Here is a 17576-nt window from a genome sequence, read left to right as displayed (position 1 = left end):
TTAAGATTATAATTTAACAACATCTAATATGTTCATTGCGTTCAATTAACTTACACAAGTTGTACGCTTAGCATGGTTAAACACATTCTATTTTTCTTATGTAATATATTAATGTTTATATTTCTTGTACTTTAAACATATATAATTTTAACAGGTGAAGGTAATAAAGGGATATTTTTAGTTTCATAAACATTAATCACTCCCGTTACATTGATTAAATAATTAAATAATAATGTAATAAAACAAAAAGTTATGACCCCTGGTAGTGAGACGGGCGTGATAGGATGCCATTTTATAATGTAGAGAAGCAACGACAATAAAGCATCTTTCTTCACACGGACATTGCTCCTTGTCCCCTCCCTGGAATGCAGACGCTGCACTCTTGCATGGACGTGTGCCAGATCAGCAGTTGTGCACGCGGCGGTAACGACCCTAAAGAATTCAAATACAAATACAAATATCACACTCCAAAATTTTAATTTTATCTCTTCTTTCTAATTAATGAATAACAATCAGTGTGGGCGCAGGATGCGGCCTTTCTTTGGGCTCCCTGCTCTGGTATGCCAGACTGGGGTTCTGGACTTGTGAGTTGGGTTCTGTGGATTTGATGAGGAAAATAATCTTGTACATCAAACCGCTCTGGAATGCCGGAACGGAATCTTCTGCGACTCCAATTTTATGCATGCTTGTCTCACTGCCAGGGAAACGTTATCGAGAATGTTATTGAGGATGTTCTTCATGATGTTGTTAAAATAATATTATTAATATTGTTATGTAATGTAATGTCATCTGTTCTGGATTCCAGAACAGAAATAATATCACATAAAGTATTGTATACATCAATTATATCATGTATATATTCCCTGTATAACATTACAATTTATTATTATTATACCTATTTTAAAATGCAAATAGTAATAAATAGAGGAAATAAAGTCGGGGGAACCGTCAAATTCGGAGCAACTGACGTCCTGGTATATTTTTAGGAACCAGGACAATAAGACCATACCCTCGAATGTAGGCGGGAGGAGCCGGGCTTACTTCGGGGGTTCCCCCCCTTATTACATGTATTGAATAGCTGTATATTTGTGTATGATTGTTGTTTATAGTTGATAATTGTCTAAATTATATGATAATGCAAATTCAGTATGTAATGTAATAATGTAATAAAGGGAATTATTAGTCTTTTCTACATTGGTAGAAAAACATTTTCTAATTTATTTTCTGCCGGCTCCCGTAGCGGAGTGGTTAGCACATTGCGCTACGACGCCAGGGGTCTCGGGTCCGAATCCCGGCCTGGGCATGGACGTTTGTGAGTGTCCATTCATCAATTTCATCATATCATCACTCATCCCCATCTTCGCAAATTAGCTAAAAGTGGCACAAAATGCGAAGTAAATTAAAGCAAAATCAACAACAAATCATTTATTTTCTGGGCGACTACTCTTGTTAAATAGGTTTTCACCTTAATTTCACCTAACACAATTGTCCATTACTAATATAGGGTGAAAACAAATAAATAAAATAAACATGCATAAACTGAAAGACAACTGAAATGGTGTCCCGACAAAACGTACTACTTGGGTTTTCGCTACGAAACATACCACTCAGATAAACAGCTACCTGTGAAGGATCCACTAATATCTTCAAAATATTTACTTCGCGACCAAACGTACCACTTAAAGAAAAACGATTGAACTTGCCTTTGACATGTCAGACATTCCAATAAGGTGCGCTAACTGCCACCCGAATCAGCACCCAGCTAACTTGACCTTGAGTTAGGTTAGGTTAGATCAAGGTCCGTAGACCGCTAGATTCCCCTGCTCTTCAAAGCAGGAGGCAAACAAGTCAACGGACCTTGGGTTAGATTAGGTTAGGTTAGGTTATAGGTTCGTGCTCCCAAATTGGCAGCCATATCTGCGATTCGCCAAGTGTTTCCTTCGACAGAAATCAATGAGTGGGTGCTTCTTCCATTTTAAGAAATGCCTTTGGCGTAAAGTTCAAGATATAGGACTTTCGGTCGAGTATCGCGAGAATGAGGAAATCCGTTTGCATATACGCATGTGTGCCGCTCTGGCCTTCTTAAAAACGGAGGAAGTTTATGATGGATGGCTGGAAATATACTCTCAAGCCCCAGAATCAGCGAAGCTAACTCTTTTCTTTGATTACTTTGTGAATAGTTGGTTGCAAAAAGCGGAAATTCGAATAACAGTGTGGAACTGTAATAACAAACGACACGATTTTTGATGCCGTCCCATCAAGTGGTACGTTTTGTCGCATCGCAAATATTTTAAGACTCATTAGTCTGTCGCTGGTACGTTTTGTTGCGTATTCAACTGAAATATGTAAGAATCTCCCTGAATAAATGCATTTGTATTAAGGAAGTCAATTTTTGAACAAAAATGCCACCTGCTGCACCTTGTGCGCATGCGCGGAGTTTGAGCTTTTGCTTTGGGCGGGGGCAGACTCTGGGAGAAGCATATGATATTATAAAGTAGTGGATATTCAATAACCCTAAGGTATTGAATATCCCCTATTTTATAAGGGGTCCGGAGGCCTTCCCCCGGAAATAAAAGAAAACAACTAAAAAACACTGAGCTTTAGGCCTTTTAGATTTGAAAATGTTAAATTTCTTCGCTTGAGTAAACAAATATTAATTAGTATATTGATTGTCAGTTTCAAAAGAAGCAAAACAGTACCATTATTGCATTTCATTATTGTTTTTGATACAATATTCGTATTACTTTAAAAAAGTTACGGTACAATAGTAAGCTTCAGAAATTTTAGAAAAATTAAATTGAAAAGTTAGTTTGATGCCTCAGCAGTAACTGTTGACTCAACACAAACTCATTTTACATTTTTCTTTCTTCAAACTGCACACATTAATCAAATCGTCTAAGACCCGCTACAGCGGCGCAATTACCGCACATGCCATCATGCCAAACGTCAAGATTTGCGGTATGGCTTCATAACAAAAATGTAGTAACTGAACTTAATCATGTGTTATTTTTTTTAGTCTTTTTTAAGTTGGGGGGGCAGGCCCCCCTGGCCCCTCCAGAACTCCGCCTATGCTTGTGCGCCGAGCGACCGACCATCCATATTATAAAAACAGGTGCGACCGTCAAGAGGGTTAAAACAGTTAAGACTGTGTTTTAAAGCATGCCAATAAAAACGAAAAATGGGGAAAAAATCGGCAAGTTACTGTGCGGAAATGTGGGTACAAAAGAATATTGTTTTCTATTAAACCCCACTGTAAGCAACTAATACATTTTAAATAAATTCATCCTACACCGGAAATTTTTCTAGTGCTCTGCTTTACGAAGAAATTTTAAAATTGCAGAACGTTCAAGGAAAACACGCTAGAGGAAATGACAAATTAAGCATATTGGCCCATGTGAAGATCGTGATGTCCGCAAACGCGTACTCATCGACAAACATTTCCAGTACCAGTACTCGCCAAACGCAACGCAGACACGCATGCTACACTCTTTTGTTTCCGTTTAAATCTCCTGCGTTCCCTCCCCCACCTCCGCGTTACGCATCGTGAAATTTGCAAGGTTTTTAAAGCACAGCGGTCGTATTAGAAGAACCCGTTGTAAATCATAGAACCTCTGTCTCTCCCGGCAGACGCCTAAAAACTTTAAGCTTGTGCGTAAATAGCCTTTGCACCGTTGACATGGAGACCTACATATGATCTCCGTGACGTAAGAGATCCAAAGAGTTCGCATCCGATGGTGGGGTGAGGTGGAAGGTAACAAGCTTGATCAAGCAGGGGTTGTGGATCTGTTGTTTGTTTCAGTAAAAGAGGGGGGAGGTGGTTGCGTGGCTTGTGCACTGGACGCCCCCCTCTCCCTTCCATTCATTTCAGCTCCTTCTCCCCCGAAGCGAGTCCCTATCTAGGGGGACCGAAGAAGGGGGGTTGCAAAGCATGAGTCAGCTGTGGTTCACTCACTGATTTGGCAGAAGGGGGATAAACCCAGACGGCAAAGTCTGTCGGCGTAGTAAAAAGGCGACTGTTGTGTGTGGCGTGTGCGAGTGAGTGTATGGCGTTGGTGACCTTAGCGTACCTTTCCTTCCCAGTGCACCTTATCGGCTGTTTGTAAACACAACCAGTAAGGCTTTACCCAACATATCACTCCTTTCCCCGCAACTATAAGACTGAAAACTTACCTCAACCCCCCCTTTGACGTCATGCTGATAACCAACATGGCAACCGTTCCACCGACAAGCGTTTACGTTGAGAAGATCTCGTCTCCCGTGAATGTTCTTGGTTCGAGTACCGCGCATGGAAATGTTCAGGTGTCCATTGTGCAACCTACGACTATCCACAAGGACCGCGACGCGATCAAGTTGTTCGTTGGACAGATTCCGCGTCACCTCGAGGAACCTGACCTGCGACCGATGTTTGAGGAGTTCGGAAAGATATACGAGTTCACGGTGCTGAAGGATAAGTTCACCGGGATGCATAAGGGTAAGCCATTTTTACCATTACGTAGCAACCAACGCTGCATTCTCCTATCTAGCGTCATTGTTGTCAACAGTCAACAATTACCGTCTTTGTTTCTATGCCCTGTCTAGCGTCATTGCAGTTAAAATTAAAAAATTAGCGTATTTGTCTCTATGCCCTGTCCAGCGCCATTGTTGTCAAAAGTCAACAAATAGTGTCTGTCTCTGTCTTGTCTATCGTCATTGATGTCAACTGTCAACAATTAGCATTTTTGTCTCTATGTCGTGTCCAGCGTCGTTGTTGTCAAAAGTGTACACTTAGCGTGTTTATCTCTATGTGCTGTCTAGCGTCATTGTTGCCAACAGTCAACAATTAGGGTCTTTGTCTCTATACCCTGTCTAGTGTCATTGTTGTCAAAAGTCAACAATTAGCGTCATTGTCTCTGTGCCCTGTCTAGCGTCATTGTTGCCAACAGTCAACAATTAGGGTCTTTGTCTCTGTGCCCTGTCTAGCGTCATTGTTGTCAAAAGTCAACAATTAGCGTCATTGTCTCTGAGCCCTGTCTAGCGTCATTGTTGTCAAAAGTCAACAATTAGCGTATTTGTATCTATGCCCTGTCCAGCGTCATTTTTGTCAAAAGTCAACAATTAGCGTCATTGTCTCTGTGCCCTGTCTAGCGCCATTGTTGTCAAAAGTCAACAATTAGCGTATTTGTATCTATGCCCTGTCCAGCGTCATTGTTGTCAAAGGTCGACAAATAGTGTCTGTCTCTGTCTTGTCTAGCGTCATTGTTGTCAACAGTCAACAATTAGCGTCTTTGTCTGTATGTCGTGTCTAGCGTCATTGTTGTCACAAGTGTACAATTAGCGTGTTTGTCTCTATGCCCTGTCTAGCGTCATTGTTGCCAACAGTCAACAATTAAGGTCTTTGTCTCTGTGCCCTGTCTAGCGTCATTGTTGTCAACAGTCAACAATTAGCGTCATTGTCTCTGTGACCTATCTAGCGTCATTGTTGTCAAAGTCAACAATTAGCGTATTTGTCTCTGTGCCCATTTCCACCATAACCAGCCTTTCTGCAGCGTTAAGCTTAAGTGCATCACTCTCAGAATTGTATCAAGAACCAGAGACCCACAATAATATAGTCATCAACTACACGGAAGTGCATTAACTTCATTTTAAGAACTTGAAATGCTTCAAAACCGTTTCCTTCCATTTTGAATCCCGGCCATCACTCATCCTCATCGTCGAGATTAGCCAAAATCGGAAGAAAAGCGACACTAAATAATAAAAAAAAACAAATCGAATCAAATATATTTAGGTTATTTTTCGTCGCTCTTCAACTTCTTTGGTTAATGGCGACAGCTGGGATGAATGGTGAACTCACGAAATTGATGAGGGTTTATCTCTGGCATGTCTAGAATTCGAACCTGGAGCCTCTGGCTTGGTAGCCAGTTACACTGAACACACCACGAAGGCCGGTGCGTGTTCTTAACTCCCTGGCTCGTCGTGCATGAACGCGATGCATTTTAAATGGATCAAGAGAAAACGGGTGAATCAGGGTCACACTGGGATGCTTTTTAGGTACTTACTGGTTTGCTTTCAATGCATTTATCGGTAATTTTTACTAACATTAATCTTTTGCTAAATATCTGAAAATAGTTCTCTGAAAAATGAAGAAATTTAATACCTATTAAAAATATGGAAATATCATCATGCAAGAGTTAGGCTTAACAGTTCGGTAAGGAAATATTATCTCAGAAAGGCTTTAAAACCTGAAATATATCCAATATAAGTAATTATGTACGTACTATATGTAGAAGAAAGGGGGCTAACAACTCGGCAAGCCCCCCTTTCCCTAATCAGAGCCGTAACTACAGATTTTTTGCCATCGATTTTGGACCCCCCCTGAACCAAATTTGACGCACTCCTGCATGGAATAAATGTGATTTCCCCAACTTACAGTTCTTTGTAATGCTCACGCGTCAAAACTACTACTCGTAGACCCAGAAACGTATCCGTAGAAAATAAGTTTGTGTTATTTGGCGTTGTTTCTCTGCCAGTTTTCCACTTTTAACTAATCGTGGCGATGGAGATGAATGATGAGATGAAATTGATGAAGAGACAATAACAAAAAGATCCAATGCTCCATGGCGGGATCCAAATTCGGCTACTTATTGCGCGCAGCCACCTGGCATAACAAGCTTAAATGTATAATTATTAAATGGCATATTTTAATTTTGTCCCTAGTGTTCACGTTTTTCCACAGTAAAGATTTTCTGAGCTGCAGCAACGGAAAGTGCATCTGGCACAAATTATTTCTCTACTATACTGGGTAACTTCTAGTGCGTTACTAGGCAGTGTATTAAATACAATTGCAGTACAGCCTTATTAATCCGGACTAATGGGGGGGGGATGAGTTGACCGGTTTAACGAAAGTCCGGATTAACTGAAATAACCTAAAAGAACAGTAGAAAGTGCATTAAAATTCTGTTTATAGCAACAAAACACGTTTATTATGCTGTATTTAAAGGGCATAGGCCTAAATACACTACACGGTACAGTACAAAGTCTGCGGGAAACATAATTGCATCAGTGGTTGACTGCCTTTTCTTTGGGAAGTTCTCTTGTTGCCATCTAGCCACATTTAAAACCTTGCATTCTGCTCTTTTTTCTTTTTTGACTTTTGCCTGTCCAGATTAAACGAAGTCCGGCTCATCGAGGTCCAGACTAACGAGGTTTTACTGTATTACAACATGCAAAGAATCAGAAATACATTAGTATTTATAAAAGAACAACATTGAAAAAATTACCCACATCTGCTTTAAATATGATAGAACACCACAACGAAGTATTATTTGGGTTCTGGCTAGGTTTTTGTTTTAAGTTCACTTTATGCACAGAAAGGTTAATCGAGACTGAACCTACAGTTTAAAATGGAATCTGAACCACTATGTGGGTGTCGATCCGGCACCGATCAATGCTGAGAACCATTTTATGTATTTTTAATGCAGCTGCATTACAAGCTCTCATAATAACTTTTTCAAAACACATAGCTATATTTCAAGTTTTTGACAGTTTCTGTTTTTCCAAAACGCATCTGCACATATTTTTGTCATCACTTGGCATCCTGTACGTGACACCATCATAAACAAGTCGCCTGCAATATCTCTTTTTCAACAACAAACCTAAACTTGAGGTGACTCTTACAAAAATGGTTCAATATCGACCGAAGCAATAACAAAAAGAGGGAAAATTAATAGTGCAGTTTAGAGTAATTTTTTTTTTGTTTTAAATACGTAGCTCATGCATTCTATATGAAAGAGGGTGAAATGTATGTACTCATAGTCAGTGACAAAGGAATCTTTTCTTTATTCAGAACAAACGATAAAGAATTTATAGGGGCTTCACTTTTAATGTGTACTGCAGTCAAACTCGTCAAATCATCATGGATCATCTCAAAATCACAGTATCAAGTTACGAGTGGATTATTCCATTATCTTTCCTCTTGTAATTCATATCAGCAAGTACGATTGTTAGTATTATTATCAGTGCTGGCGATTGTGTACCAAAACTGGGAGGGAGGAAGCAGAACGGTTTGCTTTTCCGCTGGCTGTTGCATTAAATTAAAAATATCACTACAATGTGACCTTGGGAACTGACGCACAGAAAGAGGTAGCTTTGAAAACGAGGTGATGGAATTTATTTCCACAACGAGGAACAGAAACTGCGTTACTTTTCAAAATAAGTAACATTAACTGAGTTACCTTCTCCATAAGTGTGATCTTAACTAATGAATGTAAATTAATTACTTTTCAAAATGAGTAACTGTAACTGAGTTACTTTTTAAAAATGAGTAACCTAAAGTTAGTTAATTTTCAAAGTAAGTACCTGAAAATTTGTAATTTTCCGCAATGAGTAAATGTGACTTGATTTATCTTCAATTTTAATAACTTTAACTGTGTAACTTAATCTTGGTCAGTTAGTTACCTTCAAAAGCTACCTCTGGGAACACTTCTCTTTAATTCATTTCCCCCTCTACTTCTGAAGCGCTGACACAGGAGAGAAACGAGTGACAAACGAGAATTTCCAAGAAAAGAGAAATATCGATTAACGTCTTTATCAGAAAACTTCGATTTGAGACTAGTAACCGAAGTTACGTGACTCACGCTCACCATGTAGCTAGGTATTCTCGCTAAAACGGTCCTCGGCGGAAACTCGAATTTAAATGTTGGCTGAAAAATACGTTACGGGGGAGGTATAGCCCCAATGTAGTAACTTTGTAGTCATTGATGCTAATATACACTGCTCACAAAATAAAAGTAGTCACTTATTGAAACTTCTATAACTTTATTGCATTGCTACATAATCAATTGAAAATTTCAACAACATGAAAATAACTCTTCTTCTTTGTGACACTCAACAGAAATTCTCTTCATGTATTCCAATTCATGGTTTTGTTTGTCCAGATGTCTGAAACCAAAGTGTTCATTTGCCACGAATGAAAGGAAAGGTGTGTGTACTTGTCACAGACGAAAGTAATCAACATAGTTACATGGTAATCCTTGCAAGTTCATATGTAATGCTGCCTGCCCTGGCCTGAAGGACAGGATCACAGCGCCTGCTCATACTTCTTGCAAGACACCGTCTGTTTACTTAAGGTAGACTTCTCCATTCCTTCACAAGGGTTTCTGGAAGGGCCCGTGTTTGGGGAAGGTGCTATTGGTCGGTGCATGTTATCCCAGAGATTATCAATCGGATTCAAGTCTGTACTCCTAGGTGGCCATCCCATTTTTTGCAAATCGTGCTCCTGGAAGAATCTTTGATCGACATCAGCGGTATGACATTTCGCGTTATCATGCATGTATAGTGTGCATTTTCCTCAAGTCCTCTCATCTGAAGAATGACATGTGGTACAAGGATCTCATCAATATAGGGTCTCGCAGTCAAGGTCCTATTTCGAACGATGTGGAGATCAGCTTTTGTATCCAAATTTATGCCTCCCAAGACCGTAACAGATCCACCTCCATAAGCAACAGTTAATTGAATTGCTCGCGGATGGAATCATTGTCCTTGCCTTCTCCAAACACGTTTACGGCCACTTTAACCATACAAGGAGAAACAGGACTTGTCAGAGAATAACACAGGAAGCCAGTGTTTGTTTTGGTTTGAGTTGGTGTTTTAAGTCCACTTTATGCACAGTAAGGCTAATCGGGACTAGACCTACAGTTTAAAGTGGGATCCGAATCACTTGTGCCTCCACTGGGTATCGAACCCGGGACCTCTTGATTTGAAGGCAATGACGAGGAAGCCAGTGTCTTAGCTGCCACTGAATATGGTCTCTGACGAACTGTATTCTTATTGCATGATGTTTTCTTGCAAACTGGGGAACTTTAGCAGGTCGTCGAGATCGTAAAGCCGTCTCCCCCAGTCTGTTTCTGACAGTTTAGTCTCTAATTCTCACATCTGAAACATGCAAAAGTTCCTCCTGCAGTTCTGGTACAACATGGCGGGTCCGTAATGCATGCAAAGGAACAAAACGGCCCTATGCTGGGGTTGTTTTCCTTTGGCGGTCTGTTACAGGGTGACAGGCAACAGTTCCATGTTCTTGAAAACATTTCCATAGTTTCCCCATGGTACCTGAATAACTGTAAGTATTCTTGCAACATACCGCTGGGAATGAACCTCTTGAAGCAGTGTAACTGAGCGAGTGGCTTCATTCGACGACAATTGACGCCCTCGCTGCCTCTTCACGATCAGCCACGTCTTCTAAACACCACGTTGCACACTGACCAACCGACGCACACACTCTTTTCTGTAGCAAAGATTATTCGAATTTAGCTGTAGCCATATTAGATCATTTGTACACGCTTTCAATGTTTTCAAATATAATGTTCTCCATGCGACTACTTTCATTTTTTGAGCAGTGTGTAAACAAACTAGAATACAGTGACACAGAACCAGCCATAGGTGGGTGTGGCGTGGCGCCTTGGGCATACAATATACGCGAGGCCTATGAACATTTTTTTTCACGGCTCAGAAAAGCGAAGTAAAATTTTAAAAAATAATCAGTCAATAATCAGAATATGTTGAAGGATACAATCAATAATTATAGGAGGATAATAAAAGTTTCTAAATTAGTGTTTCCTTTAATTTCCGATGTGCGACGTTCATTGTTTTAATAACAAAACTGGGTGTGTTCAATTGTCAATCTATTATTTTACGTATCAAAGTGACAATTTTAAATTATATCCAATAGCACTGTGTATTATAAGTATCTTTTATTTAGTTTCCATTATATTTGCACTACTTCATGATAGCATTTTATAATTAAACGAATAGTGCATATTGACAATTTTTGACTGAAATATTTGAACACGAATTTTATATAGTACTTAATTTATAATATAATTTCAGAAAATTTGGATATTTTTAAGTAGCCTGTATAAAAAATCCATAAAGTCAGGAAAAATCAATTATAAATAATGTATAGTTGCTTAATTGGAAGCAGCAGCGTCTCATAAGCTCGTAAGAAACCGTACACAAACAATTGTTCTTGTCTGCTGCGAGGCCCCCTGTAGGGCTGATGGGGCTACAGCCCCTCTCGGAATTTTGAGAGAATTAAGATTTTCGAATGAAAGCAGTAATTAACTCGACAAGAGCCAAAGTGATAGCAAATCCCACGATTGCCTTTCTTGTCTTTGAACATTCTTTTAAAACGAACGTTAAAAATGGAAATTAGGAAATATTGTATTGTCTACCCCTCCACGACGTAACTATTCAATATCCACCTTTACAGTTCCAGTCCCCTCCGAAATAAAATGCTACATACGCAAGTGCTTCTGCACATTGCAACTTACCGTGAAGGCAAATAGCGAATCTCGGCAGTCTGTGGTTAGGAGGTGATGCGATCAGCACCACGCTTCGGCCGCCTTTATCCCCAGGGTTTCCCCGCCTCCATTACCCATACAGGCTGGGTGAACCCCAGAGCCTCTCAATCCTGGGATATTGATAGAAAACAATTTACCAGAAATTAAACACCCCGGAAATCGAATTCTGTTCCCACATGATTACTGACTGGACCAGTGCGTCTGTCTCTCTTTATATATTGAGTTTCAGGTTCAGACACTCCCAAAATTAAATCCTGGGTACTCTACTGAGTATTTGTAATTATTAGCGTATTCGTTCACCCACATTCAAATTTGCTTCAATTTTCCTTGTCTTTCTTAACCACGACAAGAGGCGAGATTATAATTAGTACGAAAGTCATACGAACTGAAAAACACTTTCTGATTCACCTCCCCTTTTCTTGGTTTTTGACCTAAAAGCAATTTTGCCTGACCCCTACGACGTCAGGGGTCCCGGATTCAAAATTCATCACTCATTCCCATCTTCGCAAATTAGCCAAAAGTGGCACAAAAGCGAAGTAAAATAAAGCAAATAAATCAGTCAATCAAAGCATATGCTGAAAGCTGACGTATACGAACCAGAAATAAGAGGGTCATCCAGAAAATAAAGACCGTTTGGTTATACAAAATGAAAAAACACAATATTTATTGGAAAAAACAATTCTGTTACATATCTAAAGCTTCCTTCACTTCTCTACATAATCACCTCCTACATTTAAACATTTGTCGTATCTGGGCACGAGCTTCAGAATTCCCGTGTTATACTCTTCTGCCCCCAGTTCATTTAGCCAGGTGGTCACTGCATTCTCCAACTCTTCATCACTTCCAAAACGTTTACCGCACACAAACTGTTTCAGCTTAGGGAAAAGGTGGAAATCGCTAGGAGCAAGGTCCGGACTATATGGTGGATGATCAAAAATTTCCCATCCTAATTGATCCAGAAATTCTTGAGTTGCACCAGCAGTGTGAGGGCGGGCATTGTCGTGCAGAAGCACAATTCCTCCAGAAAGCATTCCTCGCCTCCTGTTTTGGATGGCTCGCCGTAGTTTTCTTAGAGTCTATCAATAACGATATGCATTTATCGTAGTGCCTTTTGGCATGAAATCCACCAAAAGAACACCTTTACGATCCCAAACGACGGTTGCCATGATCTTAATGAACTGGCGGCAGAAGAGTATAACATGGGAATTCTGAAGCTCGTACCCAGATACGAGAAATGTTTAAATGTAGAAGGTGATTATGTAGAGAAGTGAATGAAGCTTCAGAATTGTTTCTTCCAATAAATATTGTGTTTTTTTTTGTATAACCAAACGGTCTTTATTTTCTGGATGACCTCGTATATTACGAAAACTACATTTTATGACCTGCCGCAACTACCTGACCTGTGCAGTTTGAAACGATCTAGCATTGCTTGAAACGAAGCATTTTGTATACATTTTTACCGTACACAGTTTGTGTCTATGCGTAAATTATATCACATTTATATGCGACAGGAAGAAGTTACCTTCTTCAGCATCGAGGTTTGTACTGGCAACACTGCAGGTGCTCAGTTCCTTCAGCGTGTGTTCATCGATGAGACGTGTGCTCTTCGCGCAGCTTGCAAGTTAAGCGGGCCGGACGAAATTGGTCAAGTGTTGCTTATGTAAGTGTTAAATCGGTACTGAAAGGTTAATTATTACTTCATCTGTGTCCCCAATATGTGTGGAAAATCTGCATGTGTTCATGTGTGTGTGAAAGATGGGGTAAAAATTTACTATTCTTCGGACACCTATAACTTCTTCGTTTCGTCAATTTTTGACATTCGTACTTACCTATCTGCTTCGCGGGACATTCCTTAAAGTGTATTGACGTTTTTTTGATCAAAGTAATTGCAATTTTTCACATTACGAGTACTTTTTTCTCGTAGTCTTCTCGCTTGCCTGAGACACAATATGGCGCGTACACCTTCCTACATAATCGCGCGTCGTGCTTGTGTTTTGTCGTATTCATTCGGTATGCAGTGTTTCAATCTTCGGAATCCAAGAAATGCCCGTGAACAAAGCCAATGTGATTTTTTTTTTTTATGAAGAGAATTGTAATGTTTCGTGGCGCTATCCGTGAATGGTTTTTGGTGCTATCCGTCCCGGAATCGGCGGGAAATTTAAACGAAAAAATCATTTTTGTTTGAAATTTTTGAGTCGAAATTTCCCACCGATTCCGGGCTCCGCCCCTGGGGTAATTTACCTACCGCCCCTACCGCTACCTCGGCCCCGCCTCCGCTCCGTTCAGGATACCCGGCTTTCTCTATAGAGTCCCTGTTAAAGGTATGTTAGAAATTGGCTGGAGTCAGCTGCCGCCAAATGAGCCCCAAACTTGTAAATTTGAAGAAATCCGTTTCCAGGATACGGAAAATTTACCTGAATTTCACCACGCATCCACGACACGTCATATTAGGCATATACCCACAGATGATTCCTTCTAACGAGTATCTTACATTCACTGCCACATTTTGGACATTCCTTTCCTTTCTTCACGATCCCGTGTTCAATTAAATTAAAAAATCCACTGGATCTTCCACACCCGGTACGAATTTCACCACGCATCCACGACACGTCATGTTTGTAACTTTCGTTGCAAACACAGACAGTTCGAAACACTGGATACCCAATGAACTTGAACAAAACACAATCACGATGCGTGATGATGTACGAAGGTGTACGCGCCAAAGGCTAGGTAAAATTTTGGTATCTGCAAAACGTATTTCGTCAATTTTACAGGAGAAAGTACTTACCGAACTGACTTTCGGTACACTTTTGAAAGGTCGTGGAAGTGTTTTTTCCCATCGCTTAATTTATTTCGCCGGTAAATCATGTATTTTTGAAGATTAATGTCTCTCCAATGCACGAAAGTTGTTGCCTGTATGTCCTTCCACTACGTGAACCAAATGTTGAGTGCGTTCGATGATGTAACCCCTAACTACTAATAAAAATATCCTATACATTGATTACCCTTCAAAATTGAATATCACTCAGTTTTAACCCTAAATTTCAGCCATTTGCATTAGATGTGGTGAAAAGAGATACGGAACATAAAATGTAGCCTGAAATGTACTGAAAACAATGTTTTTTACCACAGATTTCTATATTTTTTCTTAGCTGAGTTATCATAATTATCGCAACTGTCTGCATATGCCAAAAATGTAGCAAGTCATGAAACAAAAATGGCCGCCATTTTCAAACGAAGTCTAGTTTTAGAAAAATAATGCCTCTTTTGAACCACCCTTGTACAGGGGTTACAACGACAAACAAATGAAAAAATTTAAAAATGGTTGAGAGACCAGTGCTGGACCATTTGGTAAGGATTGACCCTGAAATTTTATGCAATTTCCAAAAATCATAGCATTTTCGTTAGAAGGAATAAAAAAAACCAAAAAAATATTTTTTGTAGAGAAAGAGTATGTCTTTGCAATGATTTTCAACATCAAAAGTTTTTGGTTCCATCATACGCACATGATGAAAATTCAGATTTTCATAACCTAGTTTTCCCACCACAAAAATTAGGCTACAAATCCATTATTAGTCTTTTTACAGGCATTTGTAAAACTTTTTGAGTGCTTATGTATTTTTTTCTGAAATCCTCACTATTTCATTGAACTTTGTGTAAGATTTCAAAGAGATCTGATGGTTGGTTAATGCGAAAAGAAATACAATGTAAACAAGGGTATCTTGTGTCGAGGGTCTCAAGAGTGACAGACAACACTGATTTGATGACATTTGAAAGTGCTGTAAAATGAAAATCGTTTGAGATAGAGTGAAAAAAAATTAGGGTGTTTCTTCCAACCATAAAGGAAAGATGTATACCAAATTTCATCGAAATCGGAGTTGGTGGGTGTCATGATATCGTTGAAATGGCGTGGAATGACCCTATATACAGTATCAGAAGCAGAAAAATGTATATTTACATGTAATTTTTAATTTGCTTTATTCAAACATTTTACAGGGCTGTTTACAAGAAAAAGCCTTTATATAAAAACTTGTATGTATATGTATGGTGTCGAAAACCATACAAGCAATTTTAAGCGTATTTTTGTTTTAAATTAAAAAATCGATTTAAAAAAAATCTGATATAAATAAATAAATAATCAAATGATTTTTGTAAATAAAAATGTTGATTTTTATCCACCCTGTGTAGCATACATAGCTTGCGTGGCGGACTTTTTCAATTCTTGAAGCTCTCATTGCATGAATCAAACACAATACACATGGCGTTGGCAAAATTGCTTTGTAATACTTACGCATCCCACTCTACATGCATACTGCTTTGTTGGGTATAGGCTTCCCCACATTTTTCCCAACAGGCTTCCCGTGAGCGGCGTCCTGGATTTTCACTTATGAAATACAGCAACCCTATCCGTATTACACAAAACAGTATTACAAAAAACGGACAATTACATTATCTTTAAACGGTAAATACATCATCGCATATTTTAATAAGGTAGGTGAACCAAAGGTGGCCCAAGTAAAGCTTCAATTTACAAATGGCTAATGAGGGATAAATTTCTGAAATTAAAAGAAATAACTCCTTTACCTAATTAACATGTACCAAATTGATATTTTGTAACATTGCTTGTAACTCTTCTTTAAAAATAGAATTTCAAAACCGTTACATCTGTTCCCAAGGTGGGCCACGTAGTTGGCTTCGAGAATGATGCTAGTGCTCAAGAAAACATATTTATTCATGGTTCTGCATCTTATTAGTGAAAAATTTAGGTGTCAAACTTTTGATTGTTGACATGCATTATATACAGTGACGACGAATAGCCGACCTCCGTGGAGGACTGATCTGCACAGTCCCTATGACGCCAGGGGTTCCACTGTAACTTAAGTGAAATGGCTGCTGGCAGCCGAAGACAGTTCATTTTCTGCATGGTGCACCCAGTACCGGCAGAGGGGAGGGGGGGGGGCGTACCGTGCCACTGGCCAGAGCGGCAAAATTCGAAGAGAAGAAAAAATAAGCCTATTGAAAACTTGGAAGTTATAATATTACTGATAAAACGTTTTCCAAATAGGCTCAATTTTACTCCACATAAATGTACTTAGCAAATATCTACAAAATATTAATCTCGATGTGATAGATGCTGTTAGACTTCTTGCAAATATATCAGAGCACTTTGAAATAAGAAAAAGTGATGAAAAAATCCAGTTACTTAGTCACTGGCGGAGATTGGGTTCCAAAACCAAGGGGTGGGGGGGGGCAAGGTGCAAAAACTGGTTGGGGGAAGACAGTATATTTCCCTTTGTAGATAAGGTTTAGTATAGTGCTGAGGCACAAGTGGCGAGAAGTGGTGGTGAACCGCCCCCCTCCGCCTAATCATACCACTGTACTTAGTTGATGCGAGAGAATGGCATCAAATTTAGATATAGACGATCCAAAGATAGGCAATACTGTACAGGTCCGAAATCGAAAGAAGCAGTAGTCCCAGTATGACGAAACAGTTGAAGATCCGCAAACACGGTAAAAAGTTAATTTTTATTAGCATGTCCTAGACGTGATTATTTTAGCTCGTAGATATTTGAGCAGCTTGAACATCATAGCGAATTTTTCGATTTCTTGCTTGATATTAGTAAGCTTAAAGACATGCCATCTGAACATGGGCGTCGGAAGGGGGTTCGAACTGGTCCGTCGATTACCCCTAGAAATAGGCATAGTTTATTTCAAGTTCGGAAAAGAAGTTTGTCAGATCTGGAGCCAGTTAATATTCGAACAAAGTAAAAACAGCGTTAGATCGAAACAATTAGTGTAAAATACAGTAACCAGGTTATGTTTTCATATTTTACCATTTAAACTAAAAATAACGCCCACCCAGCGTCGAATAACATGGGTACCTGGGGGAAACCCTGCGGGGTAAAGGCGGTCAGGGGCGTGATGCTGATCACATCACCCCCACTCACGACCGGGATCAAGAAAGTGTGGGGCGTTACCCCCACACCCCCTATACGCCTTCATGGCGTGGTGCTATGCACAGGGGAGCACTTTACCTTTACCTTTTAATAAATGGTCCTACAGTTTTCCAAATTCCAAAAAAGTGAGTTCTATCAGTTCTATGGGGTGAGGCGAAACAACACAACTTTATTACTAAAATTTTCCTAAATATTAATATTTTCCTTGGACAAGTTATGCAGAAGTTAACAACAAAATAAAATAGTTTTTCATTTCAGTACACTAACTGTTTGAAGTGGATATTCA

The 17576-nt window shown here is 39.5% G+C and overlaps 1 protein-coding gene across 1 annotated transcript in view; it reads left to right on the top strand.

Moving 5' to 3' along the window:
• Positions 1-4206: 4206 nt before the first annotated feature.
• The window catches only part of LOC145992425 (CUGBP Elav-like family member 6), a 773411-nt gene continuing 760041 nt past the window's right edge, over positions 4207-17576 (top strand). Inside the window, exon 1 of the mRNA XM_083128809.1 lies at positions 4207-4471. Coding sequence (XP_082984935.1) covers positions 4207-4471 — 265 coding nt within the window. The remainder of the gene's footprint in view (positions 4472-17576) is intronic.

This window comes from Lepisma saccharinum, chromosome 9 (genome assembly GCF_977018435.1).
Source record: "Lepisma saccharinum chromosome 9, izLepSacc3.1, whole genome shotgun sequence".
NCBI lineage: Eukaryota > Metazoa > Arthropoda > Insecta > Zygentoma > Lepismatidae > Lepisma > Lepisma saccharinum.
The sequence above is the reverse complement of the archived record's forward strand: the minus strand, read 5'-3'. Positions and strand labels throughout refer to the sequence as shown.